General features: G+C 37.4%; 1 protein-coding gene across 3 annotated transcripts in view; it reads left to right on the forward strand.

The window, feature by feature from the left end:
• Window positions 1–27,837, forward strand: part of DENND4C (DENN domain containing 4C) — a 142,589-nt gene extending 114,752 nt beyond the window's left edge. For 2 of the 3 annotated variants that reach the window (XM_030818805.1, XM_030818850.1), the window contains exons 23-33: window positions 117–1,282; window positions 4,907–5,084; window positions 6,271–6,380; window positions 6,688–6,863; window positions 11,147–11,329; window positions 12,138–12,333; window positions 13,977–14,222; window positions 15,652–15,769; window positions 23,542–23,692; window positions 25,458–25,522; window positions 25,739–27,239. In XM_030818805.1, the coding sequence (XP_030674665.1) occupies window positions 117–1,282; window positions 4,907–5,084; window positions 6,271–6,380; window positions 6,688–6,863; window positions 11,147–11,329; window positions 12,138–12,333; window positions 13,977–14,222; window positions 15,652–15,769; window positions 23,542–23,692; window positions 25,458–25,522; window positions 25,739–25,875 (2,726 nt within the window). In that variant the 3' untranslated portion in view covers window positions 25,876–27,239. Of the gene's footprint in view, window positions 1–116; window positions 1,283–4,906; window positions 5,085–6,270; window positions 6,381–6,687; window positions 6,864–11,146; window positions 11,330–12,137; window positions 12,334–13,976; window positions 14,223–15,651; window positions 15,770–23,541; window positions 23,693–25,457; window positions 25,523–25,738 lie in introns of all 3 variants that reach the window. The other variant, XM_012500698.2, reaches the window with a different exon arrangement.

Consider the following 27,837-nt stretch of genomic DNA (forward strand, 5'->3'; position numbering starts at 1 on the left):
TCTGGACCTTTTATTCTGAGTATATGTCACATTCATAATCAGGAAAACAATACACATTTTAATAAAAGTTAACTTGGAAAATAGATTAATTGTTAATATTTTACTTTCCCTTTTAGGTAGTATATCAAATGTGCTGCTTTCTACTCAAGATCCAGTTGAAGATGCAGTCTTTGGCGAAGCTACTAACCTCAAGAAGAATGGTGATAAAGGAGAAAAAAGACAAAAGCATTTTCCTGAGAGGAGTTGTAGTTTTAGTTCTGAAAGTCGAGCAGGAATGTTGCTTAAGAAGAGTAGTTTGGATTCGAATTCAAGTGAAATGGCTATCATGATGGGAGCAGATGCCAAGATTCTCACAGCAGCATTGACATGTCCTAAGACTTCTCCACTTCATATCGCAAGAACCCATAGCTTTGAGAATGTTAGCTGTCACCTACCTGATAGTAGGACTTATGTGTCTGAAAGCACTTGGAATCCTGAGCACAGATCATCTCCGGTGCCAGAGATGCTTGAGGAAAGCCAAGAACTCCTTGAGCCTGTGGTTGATGATGTACCTAAAACTACTGCAACAGAGAATACATATGAGAGTCTACTAAGTGATAGTAACAGTAATCAGTCCAGAGACTTGAAAACAGTATCCAAAGATCTGAGGAATAAGAGAAGTAGTTTATATGGTATTGCTAAGGCGGTTGAGAGGGAAGATGTTGAAACTGGACTAGATCCTTTGTCTCTTTTAGCCACTGAATGTACTGGGGGAAAAATTCCTGATTCTGAAGATAAGTTGTTTTCTCCAGTTATTGCACGTAATCTGGCTGATGAAATAGAAAGCTATATGAACCTAAAAAGTCCCCTAGGTAGTCAATCTTCTAGTATGGAATTACATGGAGAGGAAAACAGAGAGTCTGGCATGACTACTGCATTTATTCATGCTCTAGAGAGGAGATCAAGCCTACCTTTAGATCATGGTTCACCAACACAGGAAAATCCTGAAAGTGAAAAGAGCTCGCCTGCAGTGTCCAGGTCTAAAACTTTTACTGGGCGTTTCAAGCAGCAAACCCCATCTCGAACTCATAAAGAGCGTTCAACTTCTTTGTCAGCGCTGGTGCGTTCTTCGCCACATGGCTCGTTGGGTTCTGTAGTAAATTCTTTGTCAGGGCTAAAGCTGGATAATATACTCTCAGGGCCCAAGATGGATGTCCTAAAATCTGGTATGAAACAAGCAGCGACAGTAGCCAGTAAAATGTGGGTAGCTGTTGCATCTGCCTACAGCTACTCAGATGATGAGGTAAGAAAGCTTTATGTGTGTAGTCTGTCTGCTATTGGAATGTTTATAGTATCTTTCTAGAAATACATGTATTCTTGTTAAGAGATTTCTGTGCCCAGGCTGGAGTGCAGTGGCGTGATCTTGGCCGTCTGCAACCTCTGCCTCCCGGGTTTGAGCGATTCTCTTGCCTGAGTAGCTGGGACTATAGGGGTGTGCCACCATGCCCGGCTGATTTTTGTATTTTTAGTAGAGATGAGGTTTCACCATGTTGGCCAGGCTGGTCTTGAACTCCTGACCTCAGGTGATCCAACTGCATCAGCCTCCCAAAATGCTGGGATTACAGGCATGAGCCACCATGCCCGGCTGATTTCTGGTAACTTTGGTTTTTATATTTTGTATAGTCTATCTGATATAGAATAGTCTATCTGTAGTCTATTTTGTGTAGTCTATCTGATATGGAATGTTTGTATATCTTTTTAAAAATATCTGAAGGATTATTAAGAGAGTTCTGATAACTTTGGTTTTCATATTTAAAAACTATGCATATTTGGTTTCTTTCTTGAAGTAACTTGGACCATATATGTAAGGAAGTTAATAATGTAGAAATAGAATATCGGGACCATTTTATAATTCCATAGACTAGTCTAAACTAAAACATTATTTCTTTGAAAGCTCTAATGATTAGTGTTTGAAGTTAATAAAAATGCCATGTTATATTTGTGTAGCATTCACTTTTAAAATAATTTTTACCTATGTAATCTCCTTAATACATATAAAGTCAAGCTGCAGCTTAATCCATAGATTTCATACCACATGGAAAAAATAATTGTCTTTAAAAAAACATTATACATAGAGTTAATCATTAAATCTTTTCGTAAAAACGAAAGTGGGTAAGTTTTGTTTGTTTTACAGAAAAAAATTGAAATTTCACCTTGTATGAAATTGTATAGTATTTGAGTACTTTAGTAGATAAGGCAGATATCTATGTTTGCTCACATTATTTAACAGTATGTCCTAGGTACTGTTATAAGCTATATATCTGGTTTTATCTATGAATATATACAAACATATGTATTTGTTTAATCTTCATAGCAACCCCATGAGGGTGGTACTGTTGTTATCTTGATTTTGTAGATGATATTTGAAATTCAGAGAGGCTAATTAGCTTCTTAAGATGACACAACTAGGGAATAGTAGAACTATGATTTGAAGTCAGAGATTGGCTCTAGTCTATGCTCTTACCTTAGAAGCAATATCTCAGGAGAAGATACCAAAGAACAATATATGAAAAGAGGTTCAGGTTGGGGGCTATCCAGAAAAAAAGCAAAGCAGGTGGATATCTAAGTTAGGATTTGAAGGATAAATTTGACATTTGGGGTTAAAGCTCTAAGAAGAGTGTCAGAAGAGTATATCTGAAAGAATAATGTGAAATGGCTTGGAACCTTAAAGCATCATGCACTTTCAAGGTAATATAATCAATTTCAGATTGTAAAAGGTCTAAATTGGAATTAGAGACATGGGAAAAGAAATTAGACATAGAAGACTTTTATGCCATTTGAAGGAATACTTTATAGACAAAATAATAATTGAATTAAAAGTATAGTATTGAACATTATAAATTAACTATTTTGTATTTAAAGAGCTTATGAGGTCAGTCAAGGGAAGGCAAAATAAAATAGCTTCCAAAGTATTTTAATCTGGCATTATGATAAAAAAGAAAAAAAAAGTGTATCATTTTATTTTTTGAGACAGGGGCTTGCTCTGTTACCCAAGCTGGAATACAGTGGCACAGGGATGGCTCACTGTAGCCTCGACCCCCTGGGCTCAAGCAGTCCTCCCGCCTCAGCCTCCTGATTGCTAGGACTCCAGGCGTGCCCCACCATGACTGCTAATTTTTTATTTTTTGTAGAGATAGGGTCTTGCTATGTTGCCCAAGCTGGTCTTGAACTCCTGGGCTCAAGTGTTCCTAGGTCTCCCAAAGTGCTGGGATTACAACCATGAGCCACTGCACCCAGCCTTCATTTTATTTTTGAAATTTTATTGAGGTTGGTTATGAGGACTTATGCCTGTAATCCCAGCACTTTCAGAGGTCGAAGTGGGCATTTGCTTGAGCCCAGGAGTTTGAGCCTATCCTGGGCAACATGGTGAAACCCCATCTATACAAAAAAAATACAAAAATTAGCTGGGTGTGGTGGCATGTACCTGTAGTCTCAGCTACTCCACAAGGTGAGGTGGGAGGATAGCTTGAGCCCAGGAGGCAGAGGTTGCAGTGAGCCAAGATCACACCATTGCACTCCATCCTGGGTGATAGAGACCCTTTCTCCCCTGCCTCCCCAAAAATTATCTAACTGTTAAAAACAAAAGTACATTACACAGGGATATTTGTACTTGGAATATATGACACTGTAAATTCCAAGTCACTGTGGATCTTGTCTTGTCTTTTCATTGTTACATCCCTGGCACCAGTAAGCAGTACCTGGCAAAAGGCAAGTAGGATATACCTAATAAATATTTACAAATGAAGCAATGAATAAAAAGTCTATAAAATGTTTTTAACTTTCATCCAGAGTTTAATCTAAGGAAATAATTAGAGGTGTATGTAAAAATAGAGGAATTTACCAATGTAATTTATATAAGATTGAAGCATTTTGAATGTTTAAGCAACAGGGGAGTTAGTAAATACATAATAGTATATCAGTAAAACAGATTAGTTCACAGGGGTTTAAATAATTAGAAGAAAATTTAATAACATTAAAATGATCACATAAGAAGTACAGGCTAAAAACAATATTCTAATTTGTAAAGATTTATTATATCATTTTATATGTATGTTCTAAATGACTAGAAAGATATATATCAGTATTTTGATTGTATTCTCTGACTGTTGATATCATAAGCGTTTTTTATTTCTTGTTTTGCTTATCTGTATTTAATTTTTAAAAATCATGTAACATGGTTTTATAACAAGGAAGACACAAATCTTTCGTTTTTAAAGCAAAAAAAACTGATTGTTGAAATGTTTTCTACCCAAAGCTTCAACAATCACTTATGTAGTTAAGAACTACAGTGTTTGAAACTTTCTTCATGTTTCGTGGCTCTAATATTGATATTTGTTATTATGAACATTCAGATTCCCAGCTGAAATTATCACAGCAGCTTTATTTGAAACAACTCATATTATCCATATTTTCAGATTACATAATTAAAAGTTAAAGAAGTTTAGTAATTTCTGTAAGGTTACATATCTAATAAATGGTGGAGAACAAGGTCACAATCTGGCTGTCTGATTCAAAAACCCCTACTGTACTTGTACTGGGATTCCTGATTCCATTGGAGACAGTGAGCTCCCTAGAATTCTGTTATTTTGTAAGATTCAATATTGAGAGACACCCAGACCTCCCACATACACCTGAGGCACACCACGATCTTTTTTAAAGTATTGTTGCTTATGGCTTGAATGTCTTAGATTGTGGAAGGGAAATTCCAAATAATAGTGAGGAGATTTCACGGTTTTGAAAAATGTAGGGATGATGATTTGTTTAAGGATTATAGAGTTTAATTCTGAAAAGGGTAGAGTGAGTATATTCCCATTGGAGAAGGTATTATTTATGTATGTGGAATTTTTTTTTTTTTTTTCAATTAAAGGAGGAAACTAATAGAGACTACAGCTTCCCGGCTGGCCTAGAAGACCATATTTTGGGGGAGAATATATCGCCTAACACAAGTATCTCAGGGTTGGTCCCCAGTGAACTTACCCAGAGCAACACAAGTCTTGGCAGTAGCAGCAGTAGTGGAGATGTAGGAAAACTGCATTATCCAACAGGTATGGGGAAGGATTATCCTTTCTTCATTTGCTTTATAATAGTTTTTGCTTTTTTTTTTATTTAAGAGACGGGGTTTTGTCATGTTGCCCAGGCTGGTCTCGAACTCCTGGGCTCAAGCAATCTGCCTGCCTCGGCCTCCCAAAGTGCTGGGATTACAGGCATGAGCCCCAGCGCCCGGCCTGTCTTTGCTTATTTAATTTAGATGCCTGTAACTCCCCACTCAATAAGCCCCGTTTGTTGAGATTATTGAGAGATTTTTAATACTAGCCGCCTTATGATCTATTCTGATATTGTATGATTTATAACTACTGTGGTCACCTACTGCCTTTGTTTTTAGTTGTATATATTTGTGGATTATATCATTAGTTCTCAAACTTTGGCATGCATCAGAATAATCTGGGGAATTTGTTTCAAAATATATGCAAATGTCCAAGCCTAACGCTAAAACTTCTGAGACTGAATTTGTGAGATGAGGCCTTGGGAATGTGTATTTTTAAGCAGTTCTCTGGGTGAATCAGATGTATACCAGAGTTTGAGAATCCCTAGGATGTGTCATTGAAGTTTCTTACTCCATGTTACTTTTTAAAATTATAATTCGGTTCTTTTTCTCTGATTTTTTACTATAAAAATTTCAAATGTCCAAACCAGGCATGGTGGCTCATGCCTGTAATCCTAGCACTTCGGGAGGCGAGGCGGGTGGATTGCCTGAGCTCAGGAGTTCGAGACCAGCCTGGGCAACACGGTGAAACCCCGTCTCTACTAAAATACAAAAAAAATTAGCAGGGCGTGGCAGCGTGTGCCTGTAATCCCAGCTACTTGGGAGGCAGAGGCAGGAGAATCACTTGAACCCGGGAGGCAGAGGTTGCAGTGAGCCGAGATTCCACCATTGCACTGCAGCCTGGGCAACAGAGTGAGACACCGTCTAAAAAAAAAAAAAAAAACAAAATTTTAAATGTCCTGAAAAGTTGAAAGAATCATATAATGAACAATCATATATTTTCCACCTAGATTTAATTAACTATTGTTAACTTTATCTCTTTCTATGTATGCATACATTTTTATACTGAGCCACTTGAAAAACAATTGCAGACTTTATTATATGTCCCCCCTAAATACTTCGGCATGCATTTTCAAGAAACGAGGACACTCCTTACATAAGGTGTTACAGTGTTCATTCCTTTGTAGGTGAAGTTCCATTTCCAAGAGGCCTGAAAGGGCAAGACTTTGAAAAATCAGATCATGGTTCTTCTCAAAATACCAGCATGTCTAGCATCTATCAGAATTGTGCAATGGAGGTAAAAGTTCTATATTCAGTTCATGATAAAGTAGCTGTAAGCATATTTTTATTTCAGAATGGCATTTAACAGGATTCTATGATACCCTTGTGGACAGTATAATAAAATAAGTCATTTTGTTGAATTTGCTTGATGTCTTATGTAAGTGAGACATTGAACTGGTAGTTTACCTGTGAAATAAAAGGACTGTTATTAATAATTCCAAATTTGATCAATAGAATAAATAAAATCCTATTATCTCAAGAGAATTCCTGTTAAGATTAATTTTTATTAAACATTCTCAGTGTCTGCATTTTTCTGTTTTTAGGTTTTGATGTCCAGTTGTTCACAGTGTAGAGCTTGTGGAGCTTTAGTTTATGATGAAGAAATTATGGCTGGATGGACAGCAGATGACTCAAATTTGAATACAGCTTGTCCATTCTGTAAAAGCAACTTCTTGCCTCTTCTCAATATAGAATTCAAAGATTTGAGAGGTTCTGCAAGGTTAGTCTTATAAAAGCTCTCTCAAGAAGTAAGTACCCTCAAAAAACATGACTTCTGGGAGAAGAGCGAAATATTCATGGTATGCTCCAGGTCTGCCTTCCTGTCTATCCTTCACCTTCAGTATTTGAGTAGCAAATACTAGTAATGTGGGACTCTACTTTTCCATTTTATTTAAAGTAGGATTATCAGCTGGGCTTCGTGGCTCATGCTGTAATCTCAACACTTTGTGAGGCCCAGGTGGGAGGATTGCTTGAGGTCAGCAGTTCAAGACCAGCCTGGGCAACATGGCAAGACCCTGTCTCTACAGAAGATTTTTTTAAATTAGCTGGGCATGGTAGTGTGCACCTGTGGTAGCAGCTACTAGGAAGGCTGACACAGGAGGATCGCGTGAGCCCAGGAGTTTGAAGCTGCAGTGAGTATATATTTTAGAAGAAACAAAGGGGAAAAAAGGCTTCAACTCTTCTCCTGTCACTTGCACTTCCTAGTAGTATTCTGTGCAGTGAAATGACCAAATTCCAGGCAATAGAAATGAGACTAGCTGATCTATAATGATACATTAAATAATTGAGAGTTTGGTAACTCTGTGCTGACCTAAGGAATTATACTTAATATTCCATTCATTTTATGGAACAAATTGAACTTTTTATTTCCTGCCTTTAGCTGCTTTAAAAAAAATACATTGCCAGGTGTGGTGGCTCACACCTGTAATCCTAGCACTTCGGGAGGCCAAGGCAGGTGGATTGCCTGAGCTCAGGAGTTCAAGACCAGCCTGGGCAACACGGTGAAATCTCATCTCTACTAAAATACAAAAGATTAGCCAGGTGTGGTGGTGTGTGCCTGTAATCCCAGGCACCCGGGAGGCTGAGGCAGGAGAATTGCTTGAACCTGGGAGGTGGAGGTTGCAGTGAGCTGAGATTGCACCACTGCACTCCAGCCTGGGTGACAGAGCGAGACTCTGTCTCAGAAAAAAAAAAAAAAAAAAATTTAGGCTGGGCACGATGGCTCATGCCTGTAATCCCAGTACTTTGGGAGGCTGAGGCAGGCGGATCACTTGAGGTCAGGAGTTCAAGACCAGCCTGGGCAACGTGGCAAAACCCCATCTATACAAAAAAGGTTAGCCCGACACCATGGCACATGCCTGTAGTCCCAGCAACCAGGAGGCTGAGGCAGGAAAATGGTTTGAACCCAAGAGGCGGAGGTTGCAGTGAGCTGAGATCACACCATTTAATTGTAGAGGTGTTTCTTCTCTGTTTTTTCTTTTAGCTTCAGGAGTGGAGCTAAGTCAAATCATACTCTTTAATTCCTGACACACTATCATCTTTGGCTTGTGCAAGGGCCCTCTTGTGTTTATCTTCCTTTCCTCATTCCCACCCTCATTCCCTCATTCTACAAGACACTGACTCTGCTAAGTGTGATATATATCTAAATTTATTTCTTTTTATTACACAATTTAAAATCTGAGTTACTATATGTACATCTAGTTTATTCCTTTTCTTCTACAGGAAGTTAATATATCTTTCTACTTATCCATTATTCTAGTGTTAGATACTTCAATTGCTTTCAGTTCTCTGTTACTACAGACATACGGCAATAATGCAGTGCACTGCAAAATACATATCCCGTTTTGGGCTTGTAAAGTAGTGTCTCTACGAAAACAATAATCCTTGGAGTAAGATCATTTTTGTACATGATTTTAGTAAACACAAAATATTGCTTCCCAGACGGCTGCACTCCCACAAGTAGTACCCAAGAATTCTCATTTCTATATAGCCTTACTAGCATTTGGTATTATCACTTTTTAAATTTTGGCATTGTTTGAGTTTGTCTCAATACTGACAAATTTGACTCTCTTCATTACTTGTTATTCTAGCCTTTTTTTTTTTTTTGGGAGACAGAGTTTCACTCTTGTCGCCCAGGCAGGAGTCCAATGGCACGATCTTGGCTCACTGCAATGTCCGCCTCCCAGGTTGAAGCGATTCTCCTGCCTCAGCCTTCCAAGTAGCCGGGAGTACCCACCGCCATGCCCAGCTAATTTTTGTATTTTTAGTAGAGATGGGGTTTCATCATGTTAGCCAGGCTGGTCTCGAACTCCTGACCTGAGATGATCCACCCACCTTGGCCTCCCAAAGTGCTGAGATTACAGGAGTGAGCCACTGCACCTGGCCTGCTCTAGCATTTTCTATGAATTGGCTGCTTATGTTCATTGCCTTTTTTTCTTTTTTTTTTTTTTTTTTTTTTTTTTTTTTCCTGAGGTGGAGTCTCGCTCTGTCGCCAAGGCTGGAGTACAGTGGCGTGATCTCGGCTCACTGCAAGCTCCACCTCCCAGGTTCATGCCATCCTCCTGCCTCAGCCTCCCGAGTAGCTGGGACTACAGGCGCCCACCACCACGACCGGCTAATTTTTTTGTATTTTTGGTAGAGATGGGGTTTCACCACGTTAGCCGGGATGGTCTCGATCTCTTGACCTTGTGATCCGCCCGCCTTGGCCTCCCAAAGTGCTGGGATTACAGGCATCAGCCACCGTGCCTGGCCATTCATTGCCTATTTTTCTATTGATCTTTCTTTTTCTTGTTGATCTGACTTGAATATTATTGATATTAATTACTTGAAAGCATTAATTTTGATATCATTATCCATTCATTTTTTACCTTGCAATTTGTACTTTTGGAATCTTGTTTTTAAAGTTGTTCCCTATCCCTAGGACCTGAAATTTTTATCCTTGAACATTTTTGCTTATATTTTACTTTTGATGTTTAGGTCTTTAATATATCTTTCTTCTACTTTTTATATATGATGGTAGAGATCCAGCTTTTAGTTTTCCTCCATATAACAATCCAGTTATCCCAATATTATCTACTAAGTAACCTATCCTTTGCTCACTGATATGTGGTGTCACCTTTATCATATTTCAGTTCCCATGTGTACCTCACTTGATTCTGCATTTTCTTGCTGTTTTTCTATGCCATGTTGTTTTCATCATTTGGTCTTTGTGTTATATCTGGTTAGTAGGGTGAGTTCCCGCTCTTGGATTTTATTATTATTATTTTTTGTATGCTTGCTCTTTCCTACGAATTCTTAGAATAAGTTTGAGGTCCTCAAAAAAACATCCAACTAGAGTTTTCTTTGAGATTTATAGATTAATTTGGGGAAAATTGGCTTTTCTATTATTATTATCTTATCTGTGAGCCTGGTATATCTCTGTGGTTTTTTTCAGATCTTCTTTTATGTCCTTTAACACAGGTTTAAATTATTCTCCATAAGTCCTGTACTTTTTTGAGTTAATTGTGTTTTTAAGCTATTGTGACAAGCATTTTATTTTATATTTTTCAAATTGGGTATAAAGGAGCATTATTAAGTCTGTCCCCTGAATATGTTGTTATAGAAAATTTCAAGCTTACAACAAATTTTAAAGATTTTTTTTCAATGAGCACACAAATATCTACCCCTGCATCCTTCAATTTACACTTTATTATACTTAGTCTATCACCTGTCTGTCTCTCCACCAGTCTGTCTTAAATTTTTATTCATTTGAAGGTAGGATAGAGATATTAATACATTTCTCCCCCAAAGACTTTGATATGCATATCATTAACTAGAGTTCACTATTTATTGACAATTTTTTTATTTTGAGATAAATTGATATACAGCAAAATGTACAAATCTTAAACATACCATTTGAAGAATAAATGCATGCATTTGTGCAAATTAAGCCCTTAGAAAACATTACCATTACCTCAGAAAATTCTCTGTATGTTCCTTGCAAGGCCCTTCCCTCCTCGAGTCCCACCGAAAGAGAGAAGGAGAGAGATAAGATGTAAATAAAACAACGAACAGAGAAGAAATGACTAGAAACAAGATGGAGATTTATAAGTGATAAAAGACATTATAAGTAATTATAGGTTAATATATCTTAAAATGCTGCTACTGCAGCTCTTTATTTTTTTTTAACTCAGGAAATTAATAAAATATTTTGCTTTCCCTCTTCCTTCATAGTTTTCTTTAGTGGTTCTCAAAAATTGGAATATCATTTATTGGACCATTTCCAACCTTATATTTGAAAAGTTTAGGATAGGAGGGGAAGAGAAAATGAGAGCAGGAATGTGTGTGTGTGTGAGAGAGAGCGAGAGTGAGTGTGTGTATTGGAAATAGGCAGTGTTTTCCTTCTGGATTATATATAATTTTATTAATGACTGCTTTATCAATAAAATGATTCTAAATGTGATAGAATTTTAGAAGACTTGAGGATTTTTAAAGGCTCTTTTTTCCCCCCTTTTCCGTATGTAGCTTTTTCCTGAAACCAAGCACCTCTGGTGACAGTTTACAAAGTGGAAGCATTCCATTGGCAAATGAATCCTTGGAGCACAAACCTGTATCCAGTTTAGCAGAACCTGACTTGATCAACTTTATGGATTTCCCAAAACATAACCAGATCATAACTGAAGAAACAGGCTCTGCAGTTGAACCAAGGTATCAAAGGGTACAGAGACCTCTTTATGTAGTAATAAATGGGGTACCCTTGTAAAAATTGTCTCTAAAGACAACCTGACTCATACAGGCATAAGTTCTGACATTTAAGAGTACATCTTAACTTATTACCACATAGTGTTTAACTAGCTAATGAATGAATCTGATGATAAACCGTTTTTGAACTAAGTTTAATATTTTACAGTTGTCTTTTACAAAATGAACTTCTCAGCAGTAAAATATTTCCCCTTTAATATAGTCATTGCCGATTTCCAGAGGCGAAGTGTTCTCTTTCTGTGAAATGTACACTTGACCCTTAAATACTAATTGAATCGAACATTTATTGAGACTCTATTGTATGCTAAATATTATGCTAAGCTCTAAAAAAAAAAAAGTAAATATGATTGGGTCTCTCTCCTTAGGTGGATCGTGGCCTAGTAGAGATTAAGTACTTGTCAGTGTCTTTATTGTACTTATTTGCATATAGCATACTTCTAGGTAATTTTGTTTAATAAAGATGAAATAATATTTGAGTAAAGCAACTGAATGGGTACTTTGTCTTTTTAAAATAATACCTGTATATCTACAATATGTCATCTTCCCACCCCTCACCAGAACCATCTACTCCATCCTGTTTTTCTGACCAGTTTTACAAAAATGCTTGAAGGAAATGCAATTCTTACACGGTGGTGCTGATTCTTCTTAGATATATTTAGTAGACTCAAGGTCCATTGTAGAAAATACTCTAGCTCTACAGATTTAGACTGTTTTTCAACATGAACATAGCATTTCTTCTACATTTATTTTTAAGTGATGAAATAAAGAGAGCCAGTGGAGATGTCCAAACTATGAAAATTTCGTCTGTGCCTAATAGTTTATCAAAGCGAAATGTGTCTTTGACTCGAAGTCACAGTGTTGGAGGCCCCTTGCAGAATATTGACTTTACCCAGCGACCGTTTCATGGCATTTCAACAGTTAGTCTTCCAAACAGTCTGCAGGAAGTTGTGGTATGTAACAACAACAACATTGTAATTATACTGCATACACATCTAAGTATATAGTAGAACATTATAAATTCTTCTGTAGTGGACTTATTTTAATTACATGAGAAGTGATAAGAGTTTTTCCATAAACAAATAACTTTTTATTGTAGAGAATTTCAAATATGTACAAAAAGAAACAGTATAATGAGTCCCCCATCATCTAGCTTCAGTTATTTTCAGTTTATGGCATTCTTTTATGTATATTCTCATTCAGTTCTCTCTTTTTTTGAGGCTATTTTGAAGCAAATTTCAAACATCACATATTCTGTTAGTAAATATTTCAGTATGTGTCCCTGAATGATGAGGACTTTAGAAAAATATGACACTGCTTTTATCATACCAAAAAAACCCCAAATAATATTATCAGGTTATTTAGTCTGTTCAAATTTCTGAATGTCTCAAAAATGTCAAATGCATGTGTGTGCTTGTGTATGTGTAGCATGTGTATGTGCTTGTGGGTTGTAGCTTGAGGAATCAGGATCAAATAAAGTCAGTGTATTGCACTTGGTTGATATGGCTTAGATATAACAGAAACTTCCTTATGTCTTCCGTTAGATTTTCTAAAGATAAAATTTATAGTGGAAAGGCAGGTTAAATGCTTGATTTTTTTCCTTTTATTTAGAGTTTTCAAAATAGCGAGTTGAGTCCCTGTCATTCTCCAAGATCATCAGTTAATTTGGGGGAATAGGGTATCATTATGAGCTCATTGATTTCAACATTTATGTTTAATTAAGTAATTAATTTTTAGAGATGGGGATCTCGCTTTGTTGCCCAGGCTATTCTTAAACTCCTGAGCTCAAGTGATCCTCCTGCTTCAGCCCCCCTAATAACTGGAACCACAGGCACACACTACCATGCCTTAAACATTTATCTTTATATCTATTGCTGTTTTTATCCTTGTTCATGCTTATATTATTCTTTGTGGTCAGCTAGAAGCCTCTACAAGTTAGCTCATTAGTCCTTTTGACACAACTCTAGTAGCCTTTTTGTATGGTTTTGGAGACCACAGTCTAGGCACCAGGGGGACTCACTGTTAATGAGAGAGTCTTAAACATTTTATCCTGATTATAATATGCATAACTCACAAAGTCTAGGTTGGGTCTTTTTTCATTTCTTATTTTCTTTGAATTATAAAAATGCTATTTCTTTAATTCCTTCAGTTTTTGTTGCAATCAGTTGTAAAAGTGAGTTAAGTCAACAAAGAATATTAATGCAAAAGATTGCCCCATCAGTTCAGAGTTGTAGGAGGAAGATAATGTCACACAGTTTTTACACACGTACATTACTATAAAGCATCTGAAATGCAAATGTTTCTTATAAAAATTGAAAAAAACCTAATACATTCAGGCCATTGCTCTCAATGTGATAGAGAACATGTTTTAAAGAGTCTGTTGATTAATTTTCTTTTGTAATGATTTAACTTAACAGTACTTAAGTATTTTTTTCCTGTTTTAGGTTTTCATTCATTAGCATATTCTCCTGCATGTAGCAATGGTCCTAAAATAACTGATTTAAAAAGGATAGAGAGGTATTATCTCATTGAGAAGTGCTCTTGAGCGTACAGATTTAAACAGATAATATTAATTTCTTTTTGTATTTTTTTTAAGGATCCTTTAGGAAAAAGACCCAATCCTCCCCCTGTTTCTGTGCCCTACTTGAGTCCTCTAGTACTCCGTAAAGAACTTGAATCTTTGCTAGAAAATGAAGGTGATCAGGTGATTCATACGTCTTCTTTCATCAATCAACATCCAATCATTTTCTGGAACCTCGTTTGGTATTTCAGACGTTTGGACCTTCCTAGTAACTTGCCAGGACTTATCCTCACATCTGAACATTGTAATGAAGGTGTACAGGTAGGGTGCCAACTTTTATACTTACGTTAGTATTCGGTAGGATGAGGCTTAACTTCAAGCTCCTGAAAGTATACAACAACAGTAGCTTAACAAGACAGATTTATTTCTCTCTCACTTAAAAGTTTGGATAAGCAGTCCTGGAATGGTAAAGTGTTAGGAACCTAAGATCCTTCTATATTTTTGTTTAGCTTTGCATAACCTCCATTTCCAAGTTCTGCTTCTGGTCCAGGATGGCTGATTACCTCCAAGCTGTCACATCTACTTTCTATCCAGCAGTTAGGAGAAAAATGGATGGAGGGGAGAGTATGTCTTTTATCTTAAGGAGATAGCTCCTGGAGTTGTAGATAATATTTCCACATATATTTTCTTGGCCTGAACTCAATTATTAGGTCATATCTGTCTGCAAGTGTAGCTAGAAAATCTTGCCCAGGCTGGAGTGCAATGGCGTGTTCTTGGCTTATTGCAGCCTCCTTTTTCTGGGTTCAAGTGATTCTCCTGCCTCAGCCTCCCGAGTAGCTGGGAATTACAGGCACCCACCACCACATCCACTTAATTTTTGTATTTTTGGTAGAGACGGGATTTTACCATGTTGGCCAGGCTGGTTTGAATTCCTGACCTAAGGCAATCCACCTGCCTCGGCCTCCCAAACTGCCGGGATTACAGGCATGAGCGACTGTGCCCGGCTGTAGCTATTATTCTTAACTGTTCTTTTCCCAGCTGCAATTCTCACAACCACCTTATTTGAAAGGACTCATATTATCCATATTTTTCAGATGCTATAATTAAAAGTTAGAGAAATTTAGTAATTTCTGTAAGGTGACATACCTAAGAAGTGATGGAAACCCAAGGTCACATTCTGGCTGTCTGACTTAAAAGCCCCAACTCTATTTATACTGGGATCCTGATTCCATTAGAGACAGTGAGCTCCTAGAGTGCCTTATTAACTCTATTTATACTGGGATCCTGATTCCATTAGAGACAGTGAGCTCCTAGAGTGCCTTATTTTATAGTATTAATATTGATAAGACACTCAGACCCCAAACATATACATGGGGCAAAATAAAATCTTCCCTTAAAGTACTATAAACTCTAATTTGATTAGGTAGGTGAAACAAAATTATTTGGTAAGGTAGTAGAAACTCTTACACTTTGACTTAAAATTTGCTGTAATGGTGGTTAATCTTTCTACAACCATTGTGCCAGTTAGCAAATTGTCATCCCATTCCTTAAAAGTCACACTGAGAAACCTTGACCTCAGAAAATAATAATAACGTTTGTCATCAGACATTAATAAAAATTAACATTTTGGCTCTGAATTTTAGGTCCAGAATTTTAAAAGGACTCATCTGTTTTATATCATCAAGCTTCACTAGATCTACTGGTAATTGTTATTCTTGGGATACTAATACTTTCTTTTGATTTCTTTTAGCTTCCTCTGTCATCTCTATCCCAGGATAGCAAACTTGTGTATATTCAGCTATTATGGGATAATATCAACCTTCATCAGGAACCAAGAGAACCTCTGTATGTCTCATGGAGGAATTTTAGTAAGTAAAATAGAATTAAAGACATAACAGCTGGGTGCGGTGGCTCGCACCTGTAATGCCAGCACTTTGGGAGGCCTAGGCTGGCGGATCACTTGAGGTAAGGAGTTGGAGACCAGCCTGGCCAACATGGTGAAATCCTGTCTCTTAAAAATACAAAATTTAGCCAGGTGTGGTAGCAGGTGCATGTAGTGCCAGCTACTCAGGAGGCTGAGGCTTGAAAATCGCTTGAACCTGGGCAGCAAAGGTTGCAGTGAGCTGAGATCATACCACTGCACTCCAGCCTGGGTGTCAGAGCAAGACTGTATCTCAAACAAAACAAAGAATTAAAGACATAAAAAACTCAAAATGGGAACAACTCAAATACGCATCCATAGGTGATTGGATAAGCAAATCGTGGCACAGTCCATCCATACGGTAGGATATTGTTCTACAATAAAGAATGGACTGCTGGGAAAAAAAAAAAGAAACAAACTAAATTCTCCTAGAGTTAAATAGAGAAAAGCAAATTATTTTGCTTTATTTTTAAATTTTTAATTAATTCAAAGTGATTTGCTGTTAAAAAAAAAAAGTACACACACAAAAATGAAAAAGGGATTTGCTATTTTACTGACCTGTTTTTAACTGTGACGGGTCTCAACTGAGTTGAGTAATTTTTTCGGTGGTTTTTCTATCAAGTAAAAATTTGGTTGGATATTTTGAGAGTAAATTCTGTATAGCAGAAGAGTAATTTAGATGTATTGGTATAGGATCATAAGTTCCGTTGTATTGATGGTTACTGACTGGTCTTAAGGGTTCTGGCTTCATTTTTAATCTTTTAGAATATATTTTTACAAGGTGTTTAAAGGGTGATTATTCATGTATTCAAAAGCCTTATGAGTCAATAAGAAAAATACAATTCAGTAGATAAATGACCAAATGATATTAATAGGTAATTCATATTAAAAACATTAAGTGGCTTTCAAACTGTATTAGTTTGCTAGGGCTGCCATAATAAAATACCACAGACTGGGTGGCTTTAACAATAGAAATTTATTTTCTCACAGTTCTGGAGGCTGGAAGTCTAAAATCTAGAAAGGGATCAGCAGGTTTGGTTTCTTCTGAGCCCTCTCTTTGGCCTGTAGATGGCTGCCTTCTTGCTGTACCCTCACATAACCTTTTCTCTGAGTGTTTGCATGCACATGCACACATTGCTGGTGTCTCCTTTTCTTATAAAGACATCAGCCCTATTAGGTTAGGGCCCCACTTGGCCAGGCGGGTGGATCACGAGGTCAGGAGTTCAAGACCAGCCTGGCCAAGATGGTCTTGGCCATCTCTACTAAAAATACAAAATTTAGCTGGGTGTGGTGGTGGGCGCCTGTAGTTCCAGCTGCTCAGGAGGCTAAGGCAGACAATTGCCTGAACCCGGGAGGCGGAGTTTGCAGTGAGCTGAGATGGCTCCACTGCACTCCAGCCTGGGCAACAGAGCGAGACTCCATCTCAAAAAAAAAAAAATTAAAAAAACATTATTGACCCACTCTTATGTCCTCATGTAACCTTAATTATTTCTTTAAAGGCCTTATCTCCAAATAGAGTCACATTGGCAATTAGGGCCTCAACATATGAATTTGGGGGTGACACAATTCAGTCTGTAATATAAACATTTTAAAAGCTCAGTCATACTAGTATTAAGTGAAATATAACTTTATATTTTAAAAAAGGAAAATGTAGGTCTGGCGTGCTGGCTCATGCTTGTAATCCCAGCACTTTGGGAGGTCAGGGCAGGTGGATCACTTGAGGTCAGGAGTTCAAGACCAGCCTAGCCAATATGGTGAAACCCTGTCTCTACTAAAAATACAAAAAAAACTAGTGTGCACACCTGTAATCCCAGCTACTCGGGAGGCTGAGGCAGGAGAATTGCTTGAACCCGGGAAGCAGAGGTTACAATGAGCCGAGATTGCGCCATTGCACTCCAGCCTGGACATCGCAGCAAGACTCCATCTCAAAAAAGAAAAAAAGGAAAATGTGGCTGGCGTGGTGGCTCACGCCTGTAACCACAACACTTTGGGAGTCCAAGGCAGGAGAATCCCTTGAGCCCAGGAGTTCTAGGCAGCAGTTAGCTATGATTGCACCAGTGTACTCCAGCCTGGGTGACAAAGTGAGATTTCCCTGCCTTCCTGTCTGTTAAAAAAAAAAAAAAAAGGAAAACATAAACTTGTAACTGTCAGGTTGGCAAAAAACTTTAAAGATGAAGATTGTTTAAAAAAATTTAAAGATTGTTGAAGATGTTTGGGGAACACTTTCATACACTTAGATGTGTAAAATGATACATTTCTGGAGAACAGTATGGCAAACGTAGATTTCATATGTGGATACCCTTTAAACTCAGGAATTGCAGTTAGAGAACTCTGTTCTATAGAAATACAGTACACAGCTAGCTGTTTACACAAGGATACTTACTGTAGGATTTTTTTTTTCTTTTGAGACAGGGTCATGTCTCTATGTAGCACCCTGCTCATAAAGCAGGAATGTCACTCTAAAAGAAGGGCCACTGTTCCCAGCCCCAGCTCTAGAGCAGTGGCTTAGAAATTTTGCCCAGGGGCTGGGCACGATGGCTCACGCCTCAGGTGGATCACCTGAGGTCAGGAGTTTGAGATCAGCCTGGCCAACATGATAAAACCCCGCCTCTACTAAAAATACAAAAAAATTAGCCAGGTGTGGTGGTGGGCACTTGTAATCCCAGCTAGTTGGGAGGCTGAGACAGGAGAATCGGAGGCCTGGGAGGCGGAAGTTGCAGTGAGCCGAGATCGTGCCACTGCACTCCAGCCTGGGTGACAGAGTGAGACTCTGTCTCAAAAAAAAAAAAAAGAAAAGTAAAAAAAAAAAAAAAGAAATTTTGCCCAGGGGGAGAGGCAGGTCATAAGAATAGAGAGCTCTGAAATTTTCCCTAAAGCAAATTATTTTATTTGGAACAGAGTGTGGAGAAGTTTAAGCCTGAGAGCACTCTCAAAAATAGTGGAGATTTTGGTGAGAAGGCCATTATTACCCTGATACAAAGACCAATGACAGCATAAGAAAATTAAAAATCAGTATCATTTAGGAATATAGACATAAAAATCTTGAATAAAATACTAGCAGATCAAATCCAGCAATATATAAAAGTGATTTTACACCATGACAAAGTGGAATTTATCTCAAGCATGCAATTGTGGTTTAACATTTGAAAATCAATTGTGTAATACACTATATCTATCAATAGAGTAAAGGACAAAATTCACATGATCATCTTAGTAGGCACAGCCAAATCATTTGGCAAAATCCATCACCCTTTGTTTAAAACACTCATCAAGCTGGGAATAGAGAAGATCTTCCTCCTCCTGGTAATGGGCATCTATGAAAATCTACGGTTGATACCATACTCTTAACATACTTTCTCACTAAGTACAAGAGTAAAACAAGGATGCCCACTTTTGCCATTTTTATTTACTATTCTAGCAGAGGTTCTAGCTAGAGTAATTAGTCAAGAACAGAAAAGGCATCCAAACTGGAAAGGAAAAAAGTAAGTGTATCTGTATTTGCAGATTATATGATAAATGATATTTATTTGTTCTCTATATATAATATATAGAAAATTCTAAGGAATAGACACACACCCAACATATTATTATACACACATACCATATTAGAACTGCATAAGTTCAGCAAGGTTCCAGGCTATAAGATCAATATAGAGAAATCAACTATATCTATATCTTTGAACAAATAATTCAAAATGAAACTAAGAAAAGAATTTTATTTATAATAGCATTAGAACAAAATACTTAGGATAAATTGAACCAAAGAAATGCAAAACCTACACTCCAAAGACTTAAATAATTGTTGAAAGAAATTAAAGAATAAGTAAATGGAAAGAAATCCCATGTTTATGGACTGGAAAAGTTAATATTAAGACGGAATTAGTCCTAAATTGATCTACAGATTGAATGCAATCCCTATCAGAATTTTAGGTAGCTTCTTTACGTAAATTGACAAGTGAATCTTGAAATTCATATGGATGTTCAAGGGACTTAGGATCACCAAAACAATCTTGAAAAATAACAGAGTTATAGGACTCACAGTTCTCAATTTGAAAACTTACTGCAAAGCTACAGTAATCAAGAAAGTAAAATACTGGTGTAAAAAGAGACATAGATCGATGGAATAGAGCTCAAGTTCCAGAAATAAACCCTCACATGTATGTATGGTCAGTTACCTTTCAGCGTGAAGACCATTTAACAGGTAAAGAATAGTCTTTTCGGCCAGGTGCAGTGGCTCACGCCTGTAATCCCAGCACTTTGGGAGGCCGAGGCAGGCAGATCACGAGGTCAGGAGATGGAGACCATCCTGGCTAACACGGTGAAACCCCATCTCTACTAAAAAAAATACAAAAAAATTAGCCAGGCGTGGTGGCAGGTGCCTGTAGTCCCAGCTACTCAGGAGGCTGAGGCAGGAGATGGCGTGAACCCAGGAGGCGGAGCTTGCAGTGAGCCGAGATTGCGCCACTGCACTCCAGCCTGGGTGACAGAGCGAGACTCTGTCTCAAAAAAAAGAATAGTCTTTTCAACACATGTGCTGGGACAACAGGCTAGCAATAATAAAAAGAATGAAATTGGATACTTTCTCAAATCATACATAGAAATGAACTAAAAATGGATCATAGACCTAAATGTAAGAGCTAAAACTATAAAGCACTTAGAAGAAAACATAGGAATAAATCTTCATGACTCTGTGTTAGTTAGGCAAGGCCTTCAAAAAAAGCAACAAAAGCACAATCAAGAAAAAGTAGATAAGTTGGATTTAGTCAAAAGAAAAAACTTCTGAAATTTAAACCATCAAAAAAGTGAAAGGTCAATTGACAGATTGGGAGGAAATATTTGCAAATCATATCTTAAAAAGGATTTGTACCCAGACTATGTAAAGTACTCTTACAACTCAGTAATAAAAAGGCAACCCATTTTTAAAATAAGCAAAGGCTGTAAATCAGTAGTTCTTCAAATAAAATGTTCAAATGGCCAAAAGTACATGAAAAATGCTCAATAGCACTAGCTATCAAGGATATGCAAATGAAAACCACAAGGAAATACCACTTCATACTTAGTAGGATGGCTATAATCAAAAAAAAAATATCGAGTTAGTGAAGATGTGGAGAAAGTGGAACCCTCAGACACTGTCAATTAGAATATAAAATTGTGCAGCTCCTTTGGAAAACAGTTTCACAGCTCCTCAAAATGGCAAACCATATGAGTTACCATATGACACAGCAGTTGCACTCACATATATACCTAAGAGAAATGATGTCCACATGAAAACTTGCACATGAATGTTCATAATAGCATTTGTATAATAGCCAAAAATACAGAAACAAATGTCCATCAATCTATGAATTGAGGGCTGAGCGCAGTGGCGCACGCCTGTAATCCCAGCACTTTGGGAGGCTGAGGCTGGCAGATCACTTGAGGTCAGGAGTTCGAGACCAACCTGGCCAACATGGTGAAACCCCGTCTCTACTAAAAAATACAAAAATTAGCTGGGTGTGGTGGCACATGCCTGTAGTCCCAGCTACTTGGGAGGATGAGGCAGGAGAATCACTTGAACCCAGGGAGGCAGAGGTTGCAGTGAGCTGAGATTGTGCTGCTGCACTCCAGCCTGGGCAACAGAGCGAGACTCCATCTCAAAAACAAGAAAAAAAAATTATGAATTGATAAATAAAGTATGGTATATCCATACAATGGAATTTCATTTGGCAACAGAAAGCAGTGAAGTACTGATACATGTACAACACAGATGAATCTTGAAACCATTCTAGAAGAGAAACCAGTTATGAAGGAACATAGATTGTATTATTCCATTTATATGAAATATTCAGAATAGGCAAATGTATAGAGACAGAAAGTAGATTAGTGGTTGCCTAGGGCTAAGGGGTTGAGGTGGGGTTTCTTTCTGGGATATGAACATGTTCTAAAATTGATAGTGATGATGGTTGCACAACTTCATGAATATACTAAAAACCATTGAATTGTGTACTTAAATGGGTGTAATGTTTGGTTTGAGACTTATCTCAATAATTGCGAAATTACAGCATAGTGTGAAGATTAACACTATTCAAAGTCTGTCATTTAGCAGGTGGAAGACCTAGGATGAAAACTCATAGCAGCCAGTATTTCCTGTTGTTATCATAACAGAGGACTTTGCTTTTTTTTTTTTTTTTTTTTTGGTTTAACACAAATGAACTATTACCAGTTGTCTTTATTTAGGGGCGGTGTTATACAATACAATATAATGAAATGTATAATGAAAAAGATAATCCACCCACCTCAGCCTCCCAAAGTGCTGGGATTACAGGCATGAGCCACTACACCCAGCCAAATTACGGTCCTTCTAATTAGCACTAGACTCTGCGATATTTAACAGAAAATAACAGAGGCTGAAACAGGTAAAGATTATTCTTTCATATGAAGTTATTAGACTAGGCAAATCAGGCTAGCACTTTTGGAGGCCAAGGTGGGAGGATCACTTGGGACCAGGAGTTTGAGACCAGGCTGGGCAACATAGTGGGAGCCCATCTCTACAAAAAATAAAAATAAAAAATTAGCTAGATGTAGTGGCATGCCCCTGTAGTCTCAGCTACTTGAGGCTGAAGCAAGAGGATTGCTTGAGCCCAGGAGGTCAAGGCTGCAGTGAGTTGTGATTGCACCACTTCATTCCAGCCTGGGTGACGGAGTGAAAAACTGTCTAAAAAGTTATGAATTACACATGTTGTACACCATAAGTAAATACAATTTTTACTTACTGATTAAAAATAAGGCCAGACATGGTTGGCTCATGCTTGTAATTCCAGTGATTTGGAAGGCTGAGGCAGGAGGACCGCTTGAGGCCGAGTTCAAGACTAGTCTGGGCAACATAGCAAGACCCTATCTCTACAAAAATAAAATAAATTAGCCAACTGTGATGGTGCATGCCTGTAGTTGTAGCTATTTGGGAGGCTGAGCAGGGAGGATTGCTTGAGCCCAGGAGTTGAAGGTTACAACAATCAGCCACTGCACTCCAGCCTTGGCAACAGAATGAGATCCTGTCTCCAAAAATTAAGTAAGTACATTTTTAAAAAAGAAAAAAAGTTATGTACTAGACAGTCTAGTACTGCTAGACAACTCCTCTGTCATCAGGGATCCAGATTCCTTCTGTTGCACCTGCTTTTATGGCTGCTGGAGTACAAGCTATCACATCCCAGCCTCAGGCAGTAAGCCACCATATATTAGAAGAGAAAGGCAGAGTGACAGGTCTGCCTGTTTGAAGAGAGCAAGCAGGGAAAATATTTTTTAGTTGGGCACATTGCCACATAATTTTACTAGTAGTGGGGAGGTGATATTGGTTAAGCAAGGAGAAAATGCCACAACTCTGGAAAAAAAAAACTTTTTAAATAATTGGGACCAGGCACAGTGGCTCACGCCTGTAACCCCAGCACTTTGGGAGGCAGATTGCTTGAGCCCAGGAGTTTGAGACCAACCTGGGCAACCTGGTGAGACCCTGTCTCTACAAAGAATACAAAAATTAGCTGGGCCTGGTGGCATACATCTGTAGTCCCAGCTATTTGGGAGATTGAGGTGGGAGGATCACTTGAGCCTGGGAGATGAAGGTTGCAGTGAGCCATGATCACACCACTGCACTCCAGCCTGGGTAACAGAGTGAGATGTTGTCTAAAAAAAAACAATAATAATAGTAATAATTGGAAAAAAACTTACTGTGGTTCTTATTGTTAGATTCTGAAAAGAAATCATCTCTCCTGTCAGAGGAACAACAAGAAACAAGCACTTTAGTAGAAACCATCAGGCAGAGTATTCAGCACAATAATGTTCTTAAACCCATCAACCTACTTTCACAGCAAATGAAGCCAGGCATGAAGAGACAAAGGTAATAATCCAGTATTTTTTGCTTGCCACCACTCAGTCATTTCATGTTTTTAAAAAATTATCTTACTTTAAAAAAATATCTCTAGTTATCAAAGAAATACATACTCATTGCAAAACATCTGATTGTTTTAAGTGCTACACAGATATATGCATTCCTACTTGAACACGAACACATAATAAAAGTGTCTGGGGGCTTGGCATGGTGGCTCACACCTGTAATCCCAGCACTTTGGGTGGCCAAAGCAGGAGGATTGCTTGAGCTCAGGAGTTTGAGACTGGACTGACAACATAGCAAGACCCCATCTCTACAAAAAATAATTTGGCAGGGGTGGTATGTGCCTGTGACCTCAGCCACTTGAGAGGGTAAGACAGGAGGATTTCTTGAGCCCAGGAGGTCAAGGTTACAGTCAGCTGTGATCACTCTGCTGCACTGCCACCTGGGTGACAAGAGCAAAACCCTGTCTCAAAAAAAAAAGAGTGGAACTAGATTACGTTTTAAGAAGATCATTCATTGATCTAAAATATACTGTCTTTTGGAAACATCACTGCTGTTTGCTGGAAACCTATAATTTTATTTATTAACATTGATAAACGTATGTACCACTTATTCAGAGCCTGTGATATCCGCACATCTTTTCTTTTGTTGGACATAAGAGAATATGGGAATAGGAGTGGCAACAATTTAGGAAAGGGATAGACACAGTGAACTACAAAGGATATGGAGCTGTGCTCCTGTCACTATTGTCTGCTAATATGCTCAGATTGGTACTCATCCCCTCCTCAGCATAAGTGAATTTTGCAGTAGAAGCTTCAGAAAAGTGTGCGTAATCGCGTATATCAAATATTACTAATGTTTCCACGGTCCTCTTCAAGTTTCTTAGGTCATGGCATCTTTGAAGATAATCTCAGAAGTGACAGGGCAAGAATTGATCATGAAAATGGATGGATCCATTTTTACTATCAATAGTTGAGGTAGAGATGACCTTCACAGTCTGTAATATGAGTAGCTTGCTTCAAGCATCTGTAGTTTAAGGACAGGAATGTAATATTAGAAATGTCATATTATGGCTCCTGAAGCTTCTAAAGAAAGTGATACAAAGTGTCACTAGAATCAGCATTACCTCCTACTTTTTTTTTTCTCTGTACATCAGTGCATTTCTTAAGTTTTCCTCTCATCTTTAACAACTGAGTCATGAAGCTCACTTTTAGTGTTTCATTTGTGACATTTTAATGCTCACAAACCAAATAAAGGTGAACTGTCCTTTGCTATTGGGTTAAATAGTAAAGAGACCACACCACCTTTTACATTGTTTGTGTCAAGGGTTTTAGACCCCTAACTTACTTAGAAATTAATCTGTTACTTTGTCAAGTGACAAAAGATGAGAGAAGACTCTGCTTTTGTAAATTTTAATTAGAAATTAGAGTTAAAACAGTTATGTATTGTTGAAATGTAATAAAGTTAAGCCATTTTTAATTGTTAGTAGTGTGAAGCTTTATGCCCATTAACTATGTTTTAACTTTAATTTGGAATAGAAACCTGCAGGAAGTTACAAAAATAGTACAGAATTCAATGTAGCCTCACGCAGCTTCCTCCAAATGTGACACCTCATATAACTAACTGTCATGTAATATTAAAACCAGGACATTGACATAGGTATATTACTGTTAACTAGATGACAGAACTTAATGTCTTCACCATTAAAAAAAAGACATCTGTGTTTTTATGCTATTTGCCCATTAACTTTTAAAACATATTTGTTTTATAGGAGTTTATACAGAGAAATCCTCTTCTTATCATTAGTGTCTCTAGGAAGAGAGAATATTGATATTGGTAAGTTGGTTAATAAAAGATTATGAAAGGAAGTTTTATATTTTATTTTCAAAAGTAATTTTTAAAAATGTAGCCAGTATGTATAAAAGATTTAAAAGATTTCTACTTCTAAATATGTAGTTCAGATACATATAATTTGACTCAATGCCAATTTGAAATGAACAGCTATTGTCTTTCTTAACAAATTACAACTTCATTTTTGAAAATTTCTTTCAGAGGCATTTGACAATGAATATGGAATTGCATACAATAGTCTATCTTCAGAGATTCTTGAAAAGTTGCAGAAAATTGATGCTCCACCAAGTGCCAGTGTCGAGTGGTGCAGGAAGTGTTTTGGAGCACCTCTCATTTAAATAGAGATTCACTAGAATTTTGACACACAAGCCTTGGGGATTAGATTTAATCTGGAAACATTCAAGGGTTTGTTTTCCAAATCGTAAGAACTGGTGAATACGGAATTGAAGTAACTCTTGGGGACAATATATAATGAATTATGATTCATATTGCATCATCTTGAAATATGAAATGCCATTTAAATGTCCCAGGGCTTATTAACATTGAAGATTTTCAACTCCTGAACTGCTTTTCTGCCTCTGTGGAAAACTACTTTGGGATTCTTCAGTATTTGTAGTAGTTCGATAGAAATAATGAGGAACCATATTCATTCTAGGCATTGTTTATATTTGAAGTTACTGAGTTTGAGGAATGGCAAATTAAATTTGCCTAACCCCCAAAACAAATGAAATATCTCAATTATAAAAGCAACATTGCCGGGCACAGTGGCTCAGGCCTGTAATCCCAGCATTTGGGAGGCTGAGCAAGGTGGGTGGATCACTTGAGGCCAGGAGTTCGAGACCAGCCTGGCCAACATGGTGAGACCCTGTCTCTACTAAAAATACAAAAATTAGTCAGGCGCACCACTGTAGTCCCAGCTACTCAGGCTGAGGCGGGAGAATCGCTTGAACCGAGGCAGAGGCTACAGTGAACGGAGATCCCGCCACTGCAACTCCAGCTTGGGTGACAGAGTGAGACTGTCTCAAAAAAAAAAAAAAAAAAAAGCAACATATTTGTGTAAGTGTGTATATGTGTAGGGCTGTGTAGGTATGTGTATATACAGCCATATTTTAAGTGTATATTTATTAAAATAGATTGCATGTTGCAATACAATTTTCTGAAAGGGGTCTCATTGACTATTAAATAAATGACTACTACTAAACTTGTCTGTAGTCATTAATCTTAAAATTACCTGAAAATCTGATGACAGCTGCCTTCCCTAACTTTAATGTATTAGGTTGGCACAAAAGTAATTGTGGTTTTTGCCACTATTAATGGCAAAAACCGCAATTATTTTTGTACCAACATAATACACCTTTCATATTATGTATTATCTTGCTTAATGGGTTTTATCTTGATTATCCAGTTACTTCCATCCTCTTCCCAATATGTTAATTTGCAATAGTTTTAAAATGGGAACAAATGAATCAATCATCAGAGAGTTAAAATGAAATTAAATCAGCTGCCTAATAATCTATGAAATTCATTGGAACATGCTGAAAATGCTAAAGTGTATGTCACTGAACATGAAATCTTTTTTCAGGCACATACATTGTTAGTATTGATCGCTTTTTAAAACCTGTGGGATAAACTTGCACTGCACACAGTTTTATTCTTGTATAATAGATTTGTATGCTTGTGAGTAAAAATGTGCATTTGTAAATACTGTGTTTTTAGGTTGAATCAATTAAGTCTTAAAACTGTAAATTTATTAAACTTGTTGCCAGTAGGTTTAAGAAAATCATGATCTCACATGCCTCACTTTGACATTTATCATGGCTTTAATTAAAAATATCCCTTAGGAACAGTAAGTTTGCCTTAACTCTGCATGGTTTAAAAAGCCAGTGGTTTTGTGTGTGTTTACAGTAATTATGCAGATAACTAAATGAGTTGTCACAGTAAAATTACTTCCATATGGTACAGTAACAACCTAACTCCCTTCTACCTGATGTAACCTTTACAAATTATAGTTATTGTACCAGTCTTTCAACATTTCAGGGTTAATCTGACCTATGCAGAATTCTAGTGTGAATTTATTGTGAAAATGCTAAATGAAACAACTTGTCAGAAATTATGTACAATTTTCATTACCTTCAAAATGGATCTTTTGCACTGTCTGAGAGTATATATTTTTGCAACTCAAGACTTGGTACTAGTTTTAATACTTAACACTTACTGACCCAACAGAAGTTTGGAATCACCTTGCATATAAAAACTAAGGTTGAATAAAATGAAAAATTCTTGTTTGTTGTTTTCTGTTA

This window comes from Nomascus leucogenys, chromosome 1a (genome assembly GCF_006542625.1).
Source record: "Nomascus leucogenys isolate Asia chromosome 1a, Asia_NLE_v1, whole genome shotgun sequence".
NCBI classification, from domain to species: Eukaryota; Metazoa; Chordata; class Mammalia; order Primates; family Hylobatidae; genus Nomascus; species Nomascus leucogenys.